Source organism: Odontesthes bonariensis, chromosome 19 (genome assembly GCF_027942865.1).
Source record: "Odontesthes bonariensis isolate fOdoBon6 chromosome 19, fOdoBon6.hap1, whole genome shotgun sequence".
NCBI lineage: Eukaryota > Metazoa > Chordata > Actinopteri > Atheriniformes > Atherinopsidae > Odontesthes > Odontesthes bonariensis.
Genome location: NC_134524.1, coordinates 27,503,085 through 27,524,007, shown reverse-complemented (window position 1 = coordinate 27,524,007; position 20,923 = coordinate 27,503,085). Strand labels below are relative to the sequence as shown.

Here is a 20,923-nt window from a genome sequence, read left to right as displayed (position 1 = left end):
ATTGTTGTACTTATCCCTGTCTAGCAGATTGTGAACAGACTATGAGGCAAAAACAGATTGTGAACAGACTATGAGAGAATATATTTATTGTACTTATTTTGATGCTAAATCGTCATCAAATATCAGACCTTGGCTGGGATGTGCTGTATTAGTCTGTGGATAACAAGCCTTACCGTGAATTTAATTTAGTTTTACTGTTTAGTATGTTATGCATAATGTTGAATCTTCATCTAATAAGTATCTAGTAATAAGAGCTTTCAGATATATGTACTGAAGATTAAATACTTCCTAATGAAATGGGGTTAAGTGGGAGCATGAGGTAGCATCGGAAACTTAAAAATAGTGCAAGTACTTCAAAATGAATACTTAGGTACAGGTAATTGTTCTTGCTGATTTCCACCATGGTTACATCTCCATGAATCCTGAGAATCTTACTTGAATACTGGCTCTTAAATTTTGCTTTGTCAAGTGTCTGTCTGACTTTGTCTCATTTCAAACAGTCAATTGTTCAAATCCCAGACTCTGCATAAGACTTTGAGAAACCAAAACATGCTACTTCTAGAGTCCATCGTCCCTTGAATACCGCTATACACCCTCTTCTTTCAAAGAGGGTAAGAAGATATCCATTTCCACAGCACAATGACGCCACCACTCTGGTTCACATCTCTGACATTGCAGTCCTGAGTAATTTGAATCACTCATAAAGCACAAGTCTGCCCTCAGCGGTAAACTGAACTTTATTCCAACCAACGGTAGCCAAGATGTCATATGTTTTCTTATACTGTGGCGGTTTGTTTTTCCAAACCAACTCCATGTTTTCAGTTGGACAGAACTCCTCTTTTGCTGTCATTGATCTATTTCGGTAACTTTCACACAGACCTCTGCCTGTAAAGTAACCAGTTGAATTAATCTCTGGGTAGCAGCAAACTTGTATTTAGTTTCAATGAAAATGACATTACGTAAACAAAACCTGAAGATCTTGGAGCTACCTTTTTATGCATATTAACCTAGGCTCATGACGATTATTTAATGAAGAGGCCATGATTTACATGATAAGTCTGCTGAGTTACTACTGTATTAAATCTTTAACAGCAATCAAAAGCAGAATAAAATCAGCAAATAAAAGGTACCGTCCTGTTTTAACAGTGACGTAACAACAGGGAAACTAAACCATCCTTACAGCAGTGACATTACTAAAAGGCTAAAAATATAGGAGGTCACTCTGAATTGCAGATATTGGTGTAATATAACAGAAAAAATAGTTAAAGCTCACTTACATTATGCACAAGTTTCACAGTAAAATTTGGATAGTCTCCTGGCAGAGTTTAAGTGCGTAATACAAAAAACAAACTTTTGCAAAAATGTATACCAAACAATGAAAAGTCCTTTATTGCCATCAGAACATGAGTGAGAAAACCAGAGACAAAAATTTGAGTGAGGAGTTGCCTGTACAACCAGCATTCATACACACACACACACACACAGAGCGCAGCCATCAGTCTTTCAAAAACGACGCGAGGGATACGGATACATGAGGGAATACAGTACTCACACGATGAGGTATAAAGGCAAACACAGGCATACCAGACACAGCCTCATTCTCCACTCACACACATGCAACTGAACCAAGGTACAAATACTCAAAATACTCGTTCATTCTCTAAAACACAACATACAGGTGAGCAGAAATGTACAACAGCAGCATCTGGGTCATCTCGATTCAACCTTACTCCCATTCATCTGTCTCTCAAACCTTTGGCCATGTGGACGCTTGCTTGTCATGCACAATGTTGCCCTTGGGTTTTAATACTTTTTGAGACGAAGTAATGGGTCCCTTCCTGACTCGTGTCCACTGAAAGTGGGACATTCAGGGCAGATGAGCAGAAGGAAAATGTTGATTCAGTCACAAATAAAGTTGTCCTCCACCAAAGGCAGAGCTTCTACGTTAGTTGGACATTCAGTGTGTACATTAGCAGCAATTCTAGTGAATGAAACAATGGCTTTGTAAGTCAGATTAATAACACCCTTTCCTCATGCACAGGACAGGCATCACCTACCACTCAGTAACTAAATGCCATGCAAGTTAGAAAAATAGACTGCAAACTCACAAGACAGAGAAATCAAAGTTCGTCTCCACAGAAGAGGTTGATTTCACTTCAATGTTTTATTTAATATTTTCTAAGGTGTGGAAATTGCAACAAAAAAAATTGAGAGCGGTAACCAAGACAACAGTAACAACATGAGCAGAGAGCCACTGAGGTCTCCAGTCCGTCTCTTACTCCATATGCCAACCCAATCTGCCAGGTACAGGACAGACACCTCACTGGTTTAAGGTTTTCTTTTTCGGTCCTCTACTTTGCGCCACGCGGGAGACCACGTCGACTTGCGCCTTACGTGTGTACCTGTAAATGTGGGCCTGTGTGTCATGTGGCTCTCATTTCAATTTGAAGCTGTCCCAATCCCACAGTTTGCAGTCTCCAGGCCCTCCCCCACTAGCAGCACCCATCACAGAAAAGGTGGTTGCCCTCGTGTGTGTTCCGGAGCTGCGTGCTGCAGTGGTTTATCAAGACACTAGTGTGGCTGAAAGCTAGCACCGTTGCCCCCTCTGACACAGAGAAAGAGGCACGGTACAGTTATTTTTTTTAAGTCTAAATCTACAGTTCAAGTTTGCCGTCTGTCTAGTCTCAGCCTGTCCTGTTTACAAGGCCGCAGAGGTGCAGCCCTGGACCCTCGAAAGACCTAAAACAGGTGAAGAGGAAGAAGTGACACTTCACATAACACCCCCCAAGCCAGTTGATAAAGAGCCCAGGGCTTTTTAAAAATTTTTCTTTTTAACCTCACCCTCAGTTTAGTTTTGTGGTTGCCAAATGTCTCAACTGTGCACATGTACGTGCGCTCGAACATATGCGCGCACACAGACCCCAACGCTGTCCATTCTACATGGAATGAGGACAAGCGCCTTGAATTTTGTGTTTGGCACCAGGCTTCGTTTTTCCTCACGCTGGCCAGCCACACCTTCCATTTCTGGATCCTCTTTTCACTCTCGCACAGGTCTGTTCCCTCCTTCAAACCAAATATTTATTTTTTTAAAAAAGGCCCTGGAAGGATATCCTCTTTACTTCCTCTCAGGAAACAAAAATAAACTTAATGGAAAAACTCAAGCTTTTTTTTTTTTTTTTTTGAATTATTTTTCTTTTTTTTCAGATTCAAGGCACAATGTCTATCAATATCCCAATCTGTCCATCTTCACTCCCAGGTTCCAGGTTCAGTGTGTGGACACCGCGTCACATAAACTATTGGACTGTCTGCTCATACGCTTAACAACATAACTCGCAGTCCGTGACATCTCTCTTAAACACCGAGACGCGTCTGTTTTGGTTGAGAGAGCAGCCGCCCAGTCCAAACCAGTGATAAACAATGAACAAAATAAACATCAACGTAAAGGAGGACACAAATAAAGACAACCGTTTAAAAAAAAAAAAAAAAAAAAAAAAAAAGAAGTCTTGTCCTGTTTCTCGTGTTTCAGTATTTTTAGAAATCAAGTCATATCCACCAGCTCTTTTTTGGCAAGCTAGTTGTGTTTTTAAATAAGCACTAAGTACTGATAGATAGGATAGCATACACCGTTAACGTGTTTTTAAGAAGATGCGTTTGTCGTTTTTTTGTACTTTTTCACTCTCATAGTATGAATTCAGGTATTTTGTCAGGTACTTTTCACTCATCTGTTTAAGGTTTAAGTTAATGCAAGCAGGGACAGAGTTTGCCATGGAGTCTTGCTCTAGACTTGGGTTCGCGAGGGGCAGGGGCCGTCTCTTTATGAGACCCCATTGACCAGAGTCAGGGTCTCGCCGGCCGATGTCATGTCTTTGCTGGGGGAACGCTTGGTGGGCGTTCGCTCACCCTTCTTGGCACTGGTGCCGTTTTCCTGTGGATACAAAAGGTAGTAATCATAAACCAATATCTAGTCAAGACAAGTAACACTGAGGTGAATTTGTGCAATTCTGCCTGTACCTTGGGCTCAGGTGCAGCATGGTTTTCCTTCTGGGGCATGTTCTGTCTGCTCTGGGACTCAGGACGGGATATGTAGTCAGCAACAGTAACTGGAAACATTCAAATCCATTAGCTAGATTAATCCACAGAGGATTTCAGAGAGGAAAAATTTAAACACTAAAACAGCTATAATACTGGACATACCATTTTCCCCTGGCTGTCTGTCACGGCTAGCTGAACCTCCCTCTTGGCGGTTTCCACGATTACGACGGCGGCGGCTTCGGTTCCGGCGCTGAGGTCTGGCCTCTTCATCTAACAGACAAATGAGATGATATGGATCATTGTCCCTAATTAAGTCACAACTCTGAATTTTTACTTCCATATTTGTCGTCTGAAGTCTCAGATAGTAACATTTCTTACGGACATTGATGGAAGTATCAGACAACAAAGGTGAGATCAGAAAACCGAGGCTCACCCAGGCCGTTCTCACTGGGGCCAGCCTGGCTGTCCGACTCTGCAGCGGCATCCATCACGCTGGGCTCTTGGTCGTTGCGGCGACGCCGAGATCGTCTGCGGCGGTCTCCTCCCATGCCTTCACTGATGTCTGTATCAGCCAGCTCTCCCTCCCCCTCCAGCAGAGAGTACGGGTTACTGTCTGGGTCCCTCAGCACTGCAGATGTTGCAAAGAAATCTTAACATAACCTACTCTGCCATCATTTATTTACAGCAGTTGGAAAAGATACACAGCCTTTTAAAACTACGTCTATCCTTGTACTAAAAAAAACACAATTGTTATCTTGAAATACAAAAATGAACTTGCAAACTACTATGCTCCAAGCTGTGTCTCTCATCTTTACAATATCAGGCTGAAAGAGCTCAGTGATCATGACTGTTTCCAGAGTCTTATTTTCTCAACTTCATAGACAGAACTGTTGGGCTCTGAACAATTTCAAAACAACTGACTAAAGCCACAACAAAGTTTATGTACGCACTCCTCCCGAGCACTGGAGCAGTTGCTAATAGGCAGCGCACTCTACAGTGGTGGTATGACTGCTTATAAAAGCCTAAAGGGGTAGATCATGGTCTACCTGAGCTGATGGAGTTGGAGGGCTTGGATCCAGTCCCTCCACGGCCTCGTACTGAGTTGGAGCCTCGGCCCCTGCCACCCCTTCGGGAGCCTCTCTCGTCAACGCCTATCCCACGGGGCCTCTGGTCTTTCTCAGTAACATCCTCTGACTCAGAAGCATTGGACAGTTCAGAGTTTGTGCCTGCGCCAATTAAAGATAATGTAAACCAAAGTATATAACTTTTGATAATAAAAAAATAGAAAAATGAATATCGGAATTTCCTTGATTCTCACCGTATCCAGAGTACTGGCTGTTGGAGGCCCTGCGTCCTCTCCCACGGCCCCCATATGTACGAGAAGTGTGGAGTGAGTTGCCGCTCTCATCCGTCATGTAGCCTTTCTCCCGGTCAACACCAGGGCCCCCAGTTCGGCTGGGTGGAGCACGGTAACCGACCCCAATCTGACGGAGCTGCTCATCAATCTGGAGACGCTCGAGACGCAGCTGCTCCACCTCCTTTAAATTAAGACAACCAGTTGTAAATGGTGTGAACTTTTTAAGCCCCTTTGAGAAAAATCTTTCTTTCTCTCCTTTGCATTTATTACCTGTTATTAAATGTTTGTTTGAAAAAAACATAACAGTGTACTGTAGATGAACAAATCTTTAAGAAGTAAAAATGCATGATAAATACCACAAAGACATTACTTTTAAGCGATTTACTTTTAACCTATGCCTTGCCGTTACAATGAAGGATAATTGTCGTCTCCAACTTTAGGTAAGTACAAATAACATTGGGTCTCATGCAAGAACATTTTCGTATTCTTATTCTAAATTTCTCTCACTTTTCTTCGTATGAAGGTCTCATCCGAACACGCCACGTCTGAGTCAACAAACTCTCTTAACTTTGAAAAAGTGCGCAAACAACCTGCGTACACATGATGAATCCCACCTGTGCGTATTTAAGTGCACGTGCACGAGGATAGTAAATTTGCATATTCCACGCCCAAAATGATATAATATAGGACTACGGCTGTGTTCGAAACCGCATACTTCTCCTACTACTCATACTAACTTTAACTTTTTTTAAGTTCCCGGATGCATACTAGATTCGGCGAAATGTTGGGTGTGCATCATGAGGTTACTACTCATACTCAAACTACCCAAGATGCAACGTAACGTGACGTTGCCGATCGTCATTTTCTGTCAAAACGGCAGTTTCAAGCTAGCTACAACGAGGGTAGGTTCACTTCCCGTTTTCAAAACAAAAGCACCAATTGTATCGTAATGGCTTTCCCTATGATAAAAGGCAACGGGTATTTTATTTTGTGAAAATAACCGGAAGTACGTTGCTCGCCACGGCTAGCTTTAGTAGCGCCGAATTCGTCGGAACAAAATTGTAAATAGCCGGTATTTTGTCAGATTTTAAACACATTGGGGACTACTTTCTCACCTGAAAATGTTTCAAATGTTCCTAAAGTTTACAAAGTTTAGAGCTTAAGTGAAATCAGCTTCAGGCCGGCTGATTTCTCATCGTCTCGGCTCGGGCAGGAGCGAAATGCATTGTGGGTAAACGCTCTGCATATCGTCTGATCGATGAGTATGCCGTATGCAAGTATGTAGTATGCGGTTTCGAACACAGCCTAAGTTTCCCATCTCCTGTGCCAGGAAGTGTTGAGTGTCGAGTCGTGAAAATGGCATCAAGGCACAAAACAGAACAACTTTACGGGCTCTGAGATTGAAATTCTGGGGCGGTCGGTGGCGTAGTGGGTTAAGCAGCCGCCCCATGTACAGAGGCTTAAGCCTAATTTATGCTTCAGACGCAAAGCCTCTAACGCTCGGACGCATAGCCTCTGCGAGCGTCAAAATCTTGACCACTCCCCCACGCAGAGGCTCTGCGCGCGTTCTCGTGCACCTCAAAAAAATCCTGACTACGCGACAGACGCACGCAGACCACCAACAGAAGTGCGCAGACAAAAGCGGCTGTGATTGGTCCTCGGTGTGCCTTTCCGGTTGTCTGTATACACTCCCCCCACCGAAGTTCTCGCGACTCGCGAGTTCTCGAATGGGCTCCCACTAGCATTTTGGCGGGAAACTGCTATGCGTCACTAGAAATTCTAGGTCGAGGTTGCAGAACTATAACATGAAAAGTGGTTCGCGACCAGAGCATAGCAACACGTCAAGACGATAGACGCAGAACTGTAATCTGCCCTTTAGTCCTCGATGCAGCGGGCCCCGGTTCGACTCCCGCACCGAGCGGCCCTTTGCTGCGTGTCTTCCCATCTCTCTGCCCCCTGCTTCCTGTCTCTCTCACACTGTCCTATCATTAAAGGCATAAAAAAGCCCCAAAAAATACTTAACAAAAAAAAAAAAAAGAAAAAAAAAAGAAAAGAGATTGAAATTCTGCTTTCAAAGATCCAAAAAGGAAAATCTGTCATTTTTAGCAGTGTCAGCAGTGGGATTACGGGACCTGCTAAAGCGAAGAAATGGGACGCAATTACGATTGCTGTTAATTTTCTTGTCAGTGCAGCCATGGCATGAAAGTCCCTCTTAATTTGTACTTGTTCAACAGCGGTGTATGGGAATTTGATGTACTGTGGGTGATAAACTGATGAGAGGACCAACAAGTCCAAGGGTGGTGAAGACCTGGACGTGAGGTGAAATTGGGCTTAATCGGTGTGTTTATCTCTGGAATGGCTCTAGCAAGCTGCATATTTGCAGCAGCACAGTCCTTGGCAATCTAAATCGTGAAGTCAGCCATTTGTCGGTCTCCGTAAGGATATCTACACGGCCTCGGAACACACGCTCTCGTCCAAGAGCCTGATCCGGTAAGACATCCAAAAGTAGCAAGTCAGCTGCTGGTTACACTTCCCATTGACCTTGTTATATACAGTCAAATGAACCTTCAATTAGTGCATAATTTAAGTCAAACAGAATAATGTCAGCATAATTATTGGGTATAATGTATATATTTATTTTTGATATCTTAATTAAATATACAATCCATTAGTCAAGCAAACTTGATTAGAATAACAGTGGACTATTTTACGTGACTTCTATGACAGGTCTGTCTCATTCGTACCTGAAAGAAAAATCAAAATACGAAAAAAATGCGCAAGTTCTCTTAAATCACTCGTACGCACGATTTAAGAACAAATCTGTTCGTACTAATGGTTGTTGTATGAGGCCCAAAGATTTGCATGACATTTTTGTCTTAAGTGGGACAAAATGCAAGATATAAAAAGCGTTTGGTGTCCAACATAAGAAGCAACAAAAAGAGGTTAGTTAATGAAGCCATTGACCACTGTAACAACTATAGACATGATTAAAAGTAACATTAAGACACATTTTACTCAAGACTTTTTCAATGACTTGTGATTGAGCTGATTGGGATCTTAATTATAGTTGGTATAGACAGATTTATCAGTCAAAAAAAATTCTTCCATATTGTGCTCAGCCCAAGCCGTAGTAACAAAGCTTAGAACTACTCCAGGGCTGAACTGGTTCTGCACTCATTTTTCAGCCTACTACTCTACCACTAAGTGGCAGTGTGGTGTAAAATTTAGTGACCCTTTCGATAAAACACCCACTTCTGTGGAAAACACTCACCACTTTTAACCCTTCTGAGAGTATTTGACTGAGTTACTCAAGTGATTAAAGTTATACTGAGCAACAATAACAATGACTTATGAGTAAAAAATTTATAATATTGTTAAAAACTTTGCTTCTTTTACTATTAGTAAGTAATGTATGACCAAATGAATGTTTCTGTTATTACCTGAGATTGAACTATTTTTGTCTATTTGCACAGCTAGTCATTCTACACAGCTGAGCGGCCTTATTATAACCGGAAAAAACACAGACAATTCCAAAGGTGACAAAGAAGATGAAAAGTGGTTGTAGATCCTGTTATTGGAAAAGTTAACAATTAAGAAATGGATCATGCTTATAACCTAATACAATAACAGGCAGCAGCATGTGAACTGAGTCAAAAGGTGATGGCTGAAAACAAGAATAAACACCCACATGGAAATCGCTGATGAAGAACAAAGATCTGAATACAGATGCAATTTGTTCCTAAATAGTGAGTGGATGGCATCTGAGCTGGTTACCATCTCCAACTTGACCAAACAGTTCCTTTCAGCTGCTATAGCAGCTGCATCTATCAGCACAATCAGTGCTTCACTCCTCCCATCTTTTAAAATTATTTTTTTTCCCCAAGACACTGCTGAATTTAAGAAGGGTCAGTCAGAGTTGCCCGACTGTTGGAAGATGGTAACATAGTATCACACCTTTGCTTATGTATCTGGTAAGAGTCTCGTCCCTGGCCAAATTTGTTTGGACAAAGGCAAAACAAATACTACACTTGGTTTATGTATGTGTATGAGTGTTTGTTTGTGTGCTTAGTAGCTAAAGTAGCCTCAGTCTAATGTTTTCTGGTCTCTTTGATTCACAGACCACAAAATGGTTTAGATGAGAATACCCATTTGGTTCACCATTTTGCTGAGGATATCCTACAACCCCATTATAGCTGTCAAACAAACTTTAAGAGAGATCAAAGTTAAAAGGTATCAGTTTGTAACTTTAAATACTTTTGTATTATTGAGTGGATCACAATTAATCAAATTTGTCATATTTATGGATAAGGAAAGCGAGCAATGGTAATTCATTGCAGCAGGACCCTGACTGCACGTTGTTGGAGGAGGGGGTCCCACTTCGGTGTGACAGCTGACTACACCAATGACAGCTGACCCTCAAGGGAGGTGTGAAGGAAGCGAGGCAGGGGGCTTGATGTTATTTTTGAAAGCAGAGGGTCCAGATAGCTGGTAATCTACACTCCGGTGTACCCTTCACCCCAACCCACAGAGAGGGGTTATTTATAAAAGCACATGAGGTAAGGGCAAAATGAGGCGCTCTCAGCAGCTTCCCTCGTGTTACCGGGCGGGCAGAAAACAGGTGACTAATACGAGACCCCGCACATGCGCCCATCTAGACGGGAGCTGTGTTTCTAAGAAATCTGTTTTTCATCTTTGCAAGTGCAGACACTCACAGCTGCAATATAGACATGCTATGGGTATACATTTACCTTAAAAAAAAAAAAAAAAAAAAAAAAGACAATAGTGCTGCCATCTATTGGTTAAAACGGGAGATCAACCAACCTGAAGATAGGACACATGATACTCCAATAGAGCCTGAGCATTGCTGATGTTTTCTTTGGTTCCCACAAACACAAAGGGAACCATGCCCTGATTCAGAAAAAAGAAGAGAGAATAAGGAGTTAAGTGCAATTCACAGCACATTTTTGTAATGAGTGTATGCCTGAAAAGAATAGAAAAAGACAAAAACATTCAACAGAAACATAGCAACCCATCAAAAAACAACAACTAAGCACCCACACACCAAATAAAACTGACATTTTTTATGCTTCTGTGTGTGTCGAAATTAATGAAAGCTCAAGTGCGAGTGACAAAACAAGAAACACAGCAGCAGAATAGAATATTGTCTAAGCAGACATTTACTCTCTCTGTCATTAATTAGCTTTGCAATTGGAGAGCAGAAAGGGTGGGTGGGAGGCCAGCCGAACGGTCAATTCACCTCTTTGCTGCTGGCAGTGTCATCTCTGCCAGCCCCCTGCCTGCCTACCTCCTCCCGGGGAAGCTTTTTATCATTGTCTCCTTCGATCCTGACGCGGACAACGCCCGACTTATCCACAATTTCCTGAATGACTTTGCCGTTTTTGCCGATGACTTTGCCTGTGCAAGGGTAAAAGTGGAAAAATAGACGAGAGTAAAAGAATATGCAATTACTAATAAGAGATTTTCAGTGGTGATGAAGTGAGATGTTGACAGCAACAAAATGAGACTTATCAGGAATGTTAGGCTGCTCACTCACCTACAAGGTTCCTGGGTACCTGAAAGTAGTCTTCTTTAAACTCAAGATATTCTCTAGCCTGTTTCACTGCCTCTGGGGTCTGCAAAATGGAACAAACATTACCATAAAGAAAATTCAAACAAGAAAAGTCCAACGGCACACAGGCTCATTGAGAGGCTTACCTCTCCATAGATCCTGAATGTGCAGCTTTCCTCCTCCAGCTCGATGGCTGTAACACCAGGCACCTTTCTTGCTTGCTGGATGTTGGCACCATGAGAGCCGATGGCGAGGCCCATGAGATCCTCTCTGACTCTGACCTCTTCTTGGTATGCTGAAGCTAACTGTTTACTCGTCTAGAAAGGGAAAACACAAATATGCTATGCTAGCATGTTCCCTACAACTGTACAGCACTGGGAAACACCTGATTGCATGATGTAAAACAGGGGTCCTCATTTTGTCTAAAGCAGTCAACATAAAGGAAACAATCAACTGGTTACATGCATAGTTGAGTCGAGCTTAAGCTTGGCCACTTAATTAGACCAACATCCATTGCCCAGTATGTATGCATGGGAGCAGAATCGCAGCTTATTCAATGCTGAGAACCATTTGTAAAAACATTCCAAGACATTCTGCTTTTAACTTTCTCTATGTGAGGTCATCGTACATGTAAGCACAACTGAATTCGCCGTGCAGACGTCATCTTTAAGTTAATTTAATGGTGATTTTATCAGATGAAGATGTGGTTATAAAATCCGGATTTTCATAAAGCAGAGTGACAGTCTGGAAAAGTGACCACAAGCTGAGGCGATGCCTTAATGGGCTGGTTGTCGGTCACGATTCTGGACCAGTTTACTTGTCTCACTTAAGTAACAAATATGACAATGAGGGCGGCTTTATTGGGAATTTGGTTATATTAATATGCACTTAAGCTTTATATGTCTTCACAAAAAGATGTTAAACAGAGGGAACTTTGGAGAATATGCAGAGCATTTGTCCTTTTCAATCTAGTTGAACATATACAAGCAGAGTAATCTGACCCATCATGGCATGATATGGGTGTTTGGAGAAGCTTGACATTTTATAATTTCAGTCAGACTAACTTACTTACAGACCATCTAGTGCTTACTGAAAGCTATCTAGTGCTTACTGAAAGCTGATATTAAAGTGTGATCTTAACATGGTGTGTCAAATGGGTGCGTTTACCTCCAAATGTTTGGTGGCTTCCTCGTTGCGTGACATTAGTATAAGCTTGGTACGGATGCTGCGGAAATGCATGTCACTCAGGAGAGTCGCACGCTTTACTGTTGTGTCATTTGTAGACTGTTAAAAGAACAACAACAACAAAAAAGAAAAAGAAAAAAACAGATGAAGATGGCAGCGGAAAATTATTGATAAAAAAAACTATTATTATATTTTTAGTGTGATAAAAGGGTTAGGGGTAAAGCTTGTGAATATGGGCAAGTTTTGGAGCCAAGAATGAGCAAAAAGTTTATGAACTTGTTTGAAGTTGAAGAGTGTGAAGTCAGAGTACTAACCAGCACAATTAGTTCATGTGTTTGGGCACTGTAGAAGATGCAGTTTGCTCCGATAGCTTTCCTGAAGTCTTTGTGAATGTTGTCATTTGCACAGCTGCCCGATAAGAAAACATTCTTCATTAGGACCATTATAATAATCCCCATTTGATGACACCTTCATGTACAGTCTCAATAAAAGTCTTAACATTAAACTTGAACTCACATTTCCCTCAGGTCTTCTGGGATGGGGATGGGGACCTTGTAGAAAGAGTTTCGAGTGGAAGGGCAGTTGGGGTTGACAGGTCTGATGCGCTCTGATGTGACAATCTCATTGTATGTAGCGTCACATGCCGCATATTCGATTACATAAAACTGAAAACAGCACAACAGTTACAGATATTAAACAACATGGACAGAATTATAAGATATTTACAGAGCTGGACTGTTACAGACAACCCATATAAAAGATCTGAATAAGCTGTTGAATAAAGGTTTGATGATACATCTTAGATTAGATTAAAAAAAAATTCTCAATTCTTGTTTAAGAAAAAACTACGATGGAACTAAAGAAGTCCGCCAGACTAAGATGCAGGCAAAGATGGAAAAAACTGCGGACAATTTAAAAGAAGAACCATGTGAGAGTGCAGCGGTGAGATGAGCGCAGTGTTCATTTCACTGCTGCACTCTCACATGGTTCTTCTTTTAACCCCCCTCTGTGATCAAAAGACTAAATTAAAACCATCAGTCAATGCTACAGATTCCTGTAGGCTCTTATCAGACAGACACATAACATCACTACACCAGCAGCAGCTTCACTGGTACAGAAACACCACAAATCTGTCCTTTTCATATCCCACTGAGCCACCACTCAACCTGCAGACTGACACTTGGTATTGGCTCAAACAGTGTGAAAATGTTTTTTTAAAACAAAACAAAAAAAAATCTGCCGGAGAGACTGGATAGAGCATTTTGACACAAAGCAGTGTAAAGACGAAGCACAGTGTGTATATCAAACATTGTGCAAAAATATAATGCCAGACTCAGCCAGCACATATTGCCTATTTCAGCTCATTATCAAGCAGAACCTCAAATACTACTCAACACACTGCTGTACATACTGCTGTACTCTGAGCTCAATAAGCGATTACTGGCAACACAATTGAATTGTGGGTACAAAGTCAAAGATGATTGCTTTGCGCCTGTGATCATTTAATACTCAGAATCTGAGTAAATAGGCCCTGCAGGATCTTATCACCTAACTGACTTCTCAGCAAAGTTTGTCCTTTTAAGCTCCAGCTTCACGAAATTTGAGCTCTGTGGAGCAACCAATTCAATTCTTAGAAATGATATTTCATGACCCGATAACATAAGTAATATTTAAATTTACTTAAAAAAAAAAAAAGAAGAAGTTCTCCCAAGCTCTTTGAAATTTAGCATTCTGTTACTATGGTGCTTGAAATAATGCTGACATGCACAAGTTGAAAGGGTGTATGAAAACTTTTACTTGACTCATTCATCAGTCATTAATAGGAAAAGTGTGTTTTATTTCTTATTTTTGGGTTTACCATCTAATCTTGTTTAAAAGATTTGCTCTTAGCAACCACTTACCTCTCCCTTCATCATCCTGACCCGCGCCAACCACCACCCACATGGCTCCTGTTCGTTGGCCCTGGAGTAAACCTGCAAGGAGAGGTACAGTGAATGAAAGCTGAAACACAGTCATAAAACTATACTTCCCTTAAAGGGGAACTGCGGTATTTTCAACATTAAGCCTCTTTTATGAGTCGTCTGCAATGTTTTAGAACCCCCCTCACCGCTTTTGATGTTTACTGCTGTCTCCGGTATTTGCCTAATTTTGATTCTTCTCAACCTGCTTCAGAATGGCAAGTCATATGCATGTCCAAAAAGGTCCGTAAAAGCACCATAAACGTCCGTTTTCAAAATCATCAACTCACCGGAGTGGTTAGTGGTGTGCACTGGTAATCCATGTCAAATTTCGTTGCGAAAAGTTGCTTCTGTCGTGTTTTATTTGACATTTTGTACTGGATGTTCGTTGATATTACTCCGCCACCGCTAAGAAAATAGTTCGAGCATGAACGAGTTCCTTACTGTTCCTTTCTTAATTTTTTTAATTTCCCCCATTGGGGGATGAATAAAGTATTTTCTTTCTTTCTTTCTTTCTTTTTAAACTTAGGTAAACAAAACCTTCGATGAACACCAAATATTACACTGTGTCGTCATTCGATAAAAACTAAGCCAAAATGCAGAAGCCGAGTGTATAAAACTAAGTCCACCCCATGCTTCAATCATTTTTAGGACCACCTTCAGTCGCAATAACTAGAAGCAAAGATTTCTGTATGACATCATCATTTACATCATTATAGAGTCATTTTGGTCCACTCTTCTTTATAAAATCGCTTAATTGCATTGAGGTTTGCTGCATTGGTTCATGTACAGCGCTCTTAAGGCCCCACCACAGTATTTCAATCAGGTTGAGGTCTGGACTTTGACTGGATCGATGCAACAACTTGACTCTTTTCTTTTTCAGACGCAGATGTTGTAGATTTGCTGCTGTGTTTGGGATCATTGTCCTGTTGATGACCCAGTTTCAGTCAAGGTTTAGCTGCCTGACAGATGGCCTCACATTTGACTCTAGAATACTTTGGTATACAGAGGAGTTCTTGGTGGACTCAATGACAGCAAGGTGTCCAGGTCCTGTGGCTGCAGAACAAGCCCAAAATCATCAGCCCTCACCACTGTGCTTGTCAATTGATATGAGGCGTTTGGAAAAAAACGCAAACGCAGCATATAAGCGCAAACATGCTGCTGTGCATTATGACCAAATATCTCCACTTTGGTCTCATGTGTGCAAAGGACATTGTTCCAGAAGTCTTGTGGTTTGATCAGATGCAGCTGTGCAAACCTAAGCTGTGCTGCCATGTTCTTTTTAGAGAGAAGAAGGTTTTTTCCTGCAAACCTTCCAAACAAGCCATACTTGTTCAACCTTTTTCTAATTGGACTGTCATGAATTTTAACATTTAATGTGCCAACTGAGACCTGAGTCTGAAATGTAGCTATTTTGGTTTTTACAGTTTCTCTGAGCATTGCACTGGGGTGAACTTGCTGGGATGTCCACTCGTGTGGATACAAAGTGGCAGGCCTTACCTCCACCTCTTCGCCTTCACCAATATCCTTGTTGTAGTCGGTTGGAGGAGGCAACCGCACGTCGCTGAAGGGCAGTTGTCTTTCTGGCTGCCAGCTAGGACAAGAAAAGACACAAATGAGAATTACTTACAGCCTTATCGCTAAAAAAATATTAATATTGAAATAAAGATAGAATAGTAATAATGATTTCAGATTTCAGAGTGATAAATCGAAATGGTTCAATAGGTTTAATGAGCATGTATGTTCCCCCTTTTCAGTCGATAAGTTTGTCAGTTTCAAGGGTAAAATTACATTGGACTTTTATATAGCTTTAATCCATGTTCATCTACTATCAATATCTCAAAATCTCTCACTTCCAAGAGATATTTTAGATGTAAAAAGACAACCAGCTTGTTCAACACCTTTATGTGCTCAGAGAAAGTAAAAGGAGAAGGAGGGGGAGAGAACCAACCAAAAAGTGACACAGGCCACCATGCTGCCTGCCCCCCCCCTCCCACTTTGCATACCTTGGATCACTATTTTTAGGAGGCCCGTGCTCTACACTCTGAGCTGGGACCAAAGAGATGGGTGGGGGTGGCAGAAAGGGACAGTAGGTTGGCCTATGAGTAAAGGAAATCATGCCACATGTATGGCAGGGACAGAAGGGGGTAGAGCAGGAGGTTTAAAAACTGTAAGAGACGTATATGGACAGCTGCATCCCGAGCACAGGTGCTGAAGAGGAAAATTTAAATACCTAAGACACAGTACTGGACCAGTCATCATATTTCTCTTACTATGTTACAAGCTTGGTCTCCCTGTGCTAAGACCATTTACTATAACGCAGACATACAAGTGAACAGAAGGAGCAAACTTACTTGTTTTCAAATACAATTGTGAGTGAGTCTTCATGGACATCTTTGATAAAGCCCTGAAAGAAGAGCAAAGATGATGAATTTTACTCCCATGAAGGCAGAACAGAAAGACATAGACAAAGGGTGGAGCTGTGGGTATAAACAACACTGACAGCTGGTTTTTAAACTGCACCACACCAATACTGTGACTGTTGCCGAAGAAGAGCATCTAGGTCTTTTTGGAAAGCCAAGGCATCATGTCGCTGACACAATTTCACTGGCTGTGAATTCTGTGCCGTATAAAGTGACAAGAAACACTGAGTGACTTCTTCTGATAGTGCACACAACCTGGAAATCTCCCTTACACACAAACAGTATTAAAATGCAGGAACCCTTCCTTTTGTGTGTAAATTGGAAGACAATCATTTTAGGAAAGGAATATTCATGAGGCTACATATACAAGAAAGGCAAACTCGCATTCCACCTAGCTTATATGGACTGACAGCCCACATATTAGGAAAGAGACTACTTGAGTATGTTACTTGACTAACATGACCATTCACAAATCAGTCACATCATGCCATAAAACATAACCAACACCCCCTTTGCTGAGCAGAAACTGGACAGGGGGAAACTGGTGGGCATGGCATGTCGCTTAGAGTGACACTACCATATACGGGACAGAGAGGTCGGATAGTATCTTCAACTTCAGACGTGCTTGGGGGTTAGAATCACTTGCTGGCTAGATGCTGGGAAAGCTGGCTGGGGTTAGTTCTGGATCAGGGGTAATGATCATGTACACTGCTGGATTTTACACCCTGTGAACCATCCACACTAACAACAACAACAACCTTGCGGTCCAAACAGCCATACAAACAGTAGCAGGTTACTGTCTGCCATTTACATCGTAGTGCTCATACACACAGTTGCATGTTCTTCCAGTTCAAGCATTGCTTTCACTCCCATGCTGTATTCAAAAGATGGAGGAAATTTATCAGCCACCATTCTGGCCATCAACATCTTGATTTCAGAAAGAGGACAAGACCTTTAAGGGGTGCATCTGACATAAAGTACACAGCCCTGTGGGGTATCAACTTGTCAATAACAAGTCGCATACACACACTACATAATGTTACGTCACTGGATATCGTTACATTTATGTTTAGAAAAGTGTTTGAAAGCTTCGGCAAAAGTCACTTGACAAGACGGACCTGAAGCAGTGGATTTTATTCCAAGTTTGACAAACTGAGTGGGATGGTGGATATGCACATGACTTTTCATTTTACAGGGACCCTTCACTGCCACCTTTTTTGCTGCAAATCCAACTAAATGTCTAATGCAACTACAGAGAACCGTTGGGTTTTGAGTGACAGCAGAAGACACACCAATGTGCCATTTTAACAATTTAAGCGTTTTACACAGTACTTCAAAACTTCCATTTTATTTCAGACATAACACTTGTTAATGACATTTAGATAATGGTATATTGAAGAGGACTTCAAACTGGAAAATGTTTACTGAGCCAATAAATCAAGTGAAATGTTTGGTAATTTTCTCATCCAACTTATAAACAATTAAACACAGGAGCTGTTTCCCGCTTACCAATGGAATACACACTTCAAGTTCTTCAGGAATTGCTTCTCTTTTCAGACCCAAAATCAACATCATCCTTTTAAACAATCTAATCTTCTATGTTGAAGGGCAGGAAAGCTCTCCATGCAGCATTACATAAATGTTGGAAAGATGGGGGCAAAGTGGTAAGAGAACCTTCTTGATGACAACACTTCATCAAGTCAGCAGCCACCTTTAAATCTTTACTATCTGATAAAGAAATCTGATAGAGAATCTTTTCTACATAAGATGCCAATGAAGAAGCTTCATAAGATAGAATCTAAAGAGGTAACTACCATCAGGATCATTTCCAATTTTTGATTAGGCTATGGTATTTCTCCAACATTTCCATGAATAATGTCCTCATTCAAATCCAAGTAGAAAGTTTGAAAAAGATTGAGTCAGTATAGCTGAGGATATTTCAGAGTGAAATTCGTTTAAACCGAGTGTGAATCAGAAGAACAGCTTTCGTCCCACAGATTATAAACTATAACCTGGAAAATGGCATTTAGAAGTCACAAACACAGTTGTGTCCATGTCACGTACAAAATGAGAGCTACAAGATAACAAGCGTAATAGAGTTTAATGGAAAATGTTCATTCACGCCAGAGTCAAACTGTCATCCAGTAAAACAGAACAACAGGTGAGGCAGCATGAGAGTAAATATAGGATCATCACTAAACTGTGGTGTGGTTGGCTGGCCAACTGAAAGGTTGAAGACGAACAAGAAAGAGCACATTGACAAATAAATGTGCTATATCAAAGATACAAAAACATGTGATTCAAAATCCTCATATCAAAACCAGCAATGTTCAGAGACCCAAGTTTGTCTGACTAACTACTTAAAAACAGTCCTTCCACATGACATACTCTCTCTAAAACCAGAATTAAGTTTAAAATTCAATAAGAAGTCACTGAGTTTCAATTTTAAGGATATATCTCAGTGGCACAGGAGCAAAAAAACAAAACAAAAAAAGATGTGAAAGTATAGTTGCCTCTAAGGATTCGACAGAAATGAAACAGAAACTGATGATGTACAGGAGTTCTTCTTTGTCAGGGCAAGAAACAGAATGATGAGGTTACATTCATTAAGCTAAAAGTTTAGTTCGTTCATAAGATAATTCTGAGATTTGTGAGCCTTGATGAAGCATCACTTCACAAAAGCTGCACAACAGCTGTCTGGCTAGCAGTCGGCTCTTGTCTAAAATGCTCGCATCCCACATTTCACGACAAAGCCATGTGTTATCAGACACGATATGTACCATTTAAATGATATCGGAATCTTCTCCTAACATCATCACCTGCGTTTAGATCAACATAATATTTTAACGGACAAATATAGGCCATACATGGTGATGACAAGTGTACCTAGCTTTGCCGCTAACTCCTGCTAGCTGCCCACCCTGCAACGGCCATTCTTATTGGAACCATCTCTGCTCATCATGACTAACCGAGAGCCAACTTTAGCCAAGTAATGCTTAGCTGGGTCTGTGCACTGGAGAATGAAACTAATATTCTTAATGAAGCAAAACTTTGAATTGAAACAACTAAAAACTACGACTGCATAACCAGGTTACCTTGTAGAAGGCCCCATTCGAGCCGCGAACTTCCACGGCCAGTCCGTCCATACTGGTCGGAAGATCCCCACGGCTAAGATTGTCTGTAGCCGTGATGACTCCCTGTGGGTCCGGTAAGGTTACCACCCCCAGCTTCGCCGGCCCTTCGCCGCTATCTGGTCGCTTGTGGATTTCCAGTGTTTCGGATGGTGGGAGAGGGACAGAGGTGAAGGGGTTGGGGAGATGGGTGTGATGGTGTCAACTAATGCAACGCAGAGGCTGTCTCTGGCAGCCAGTTGGGGAGAAACCGCCGTCTGTTTTGTCTGGGTGTGGGATTTAGAACTAACGACCTGAAAGGATCCGCCACGAGCGGTTGGTGGGGTCTCGACGTCCGCGCGGAGGAGAACCAAGCTAAAGATGCTACAACAGGAGGATGCTAGCTGATGGATAATTAGCTGGGAGGCTAGCTATCAACACCTTGATCCCCGTCAGTTTTCAGGGATGCTAGCAGGCTAGTATTTGATAGCCTGGCTGCGTTTGTTGATTGTACGTGTGGCGCAGTCGCTGCGTTGAATAATTTCACAGAAGTCGTCACCGGGGGTCGTTTCTTTACTCCGTGGTGTAATTTTCAGCGAGTCTTTCCCGAAAAGCATTCGAAATACACTACCGCCCGGTGACTCCTTACACCAGCCACCCGTCCCCTCAAACACACGCCGATAGAGTGAATCAGTGAGGGACTGAATGACCTGGAACACCCCACCCCTGCACACAAAGACCCGCCCGATACGAAGAACAGGTTCATAATTGGTTAAAAGCATTGACAATCAATTTTGCTGTCATTAATTGGTTTAAAAAATAAGGGCTGGTCCATGAACGTGACCAATAAAACACAGAGAGTAGCATCCAAACACAATCCATTGGTTTATTTCCGTGTCAGTTGTAATTTTACTCAAATTGACTGGCTCCCAGGTTAAATTTTGCCCACTCATTGATGAGTAAAGACCACCAGCTATTGTGTAAACAGCACCCCAGCGTAGTTCCTATTTATACAATACTTTATGTGAAAGTTACATGGCAGAAACACAAAAGGAAAATCACTATTTACCCTACTTTTGGTAAATCTTATCACCTTGATTAGCCCCACAGGAGCAATTACTTTAATGCAAAAGAAGAGAAGTAAGAAAATCAATGTAGGAAAAACTGGATAATGGTATGTTTACTTAACAGTCAAAATGCTGTACCAAGAAGACCAGATATGGACAAAGACTGATGAGAGGAAACAGCTGTGAGGCAGAAATGAGAGGGCAGGGGTCACAGGGGGAAGC

General features: G+C 41.6%; 1 protein-coding gene across 1 annotated transcript; it reads right to left on the bottom strand.

The window, feature by feature from the left end:
- Positions 1-1,364: 1,364 nt before the first annotated feature.
- Positions 1,365-19,856, bottom strand: fxr2 (FMR1 autosomal homolog 2). The gene is made up of 17 exons (XM_075450616.1): positions 19,620-19,856; positions 16,456-16,508; positions 15,602-15,695; positions 14,045-14,116; positions 12,660-12,808; positions 12,458-12,551; positions 12,126-12,242; positions 11,105-11,275; positions 10,944-11,022; positions 10,647-10,804; positions 10,211-10,297; positions 5,351-5,570; positions 5,079-5,258; positions 4,466-4,660; positions 4,195-4,302; positions 4,012-4,100; positions 1,365-3,925 (listed from the first exon to the last, which is right to left on the bottom strand). The coding sequence occupies exons 1-17, from the start codon at positions 19,668-19,670 to the stop codon at positions 3,815-3,817; spliced, it is 2,028 nt and encodes a 675-aa protein (XP_075306731.1). The 5' UTR covers positions 19,671-19,856; the 3' UTR covers positions 1,365-3,814.
- Between the last annotated feature and the right edge of the window lie 1,067 nt (positions 19,857-20,923).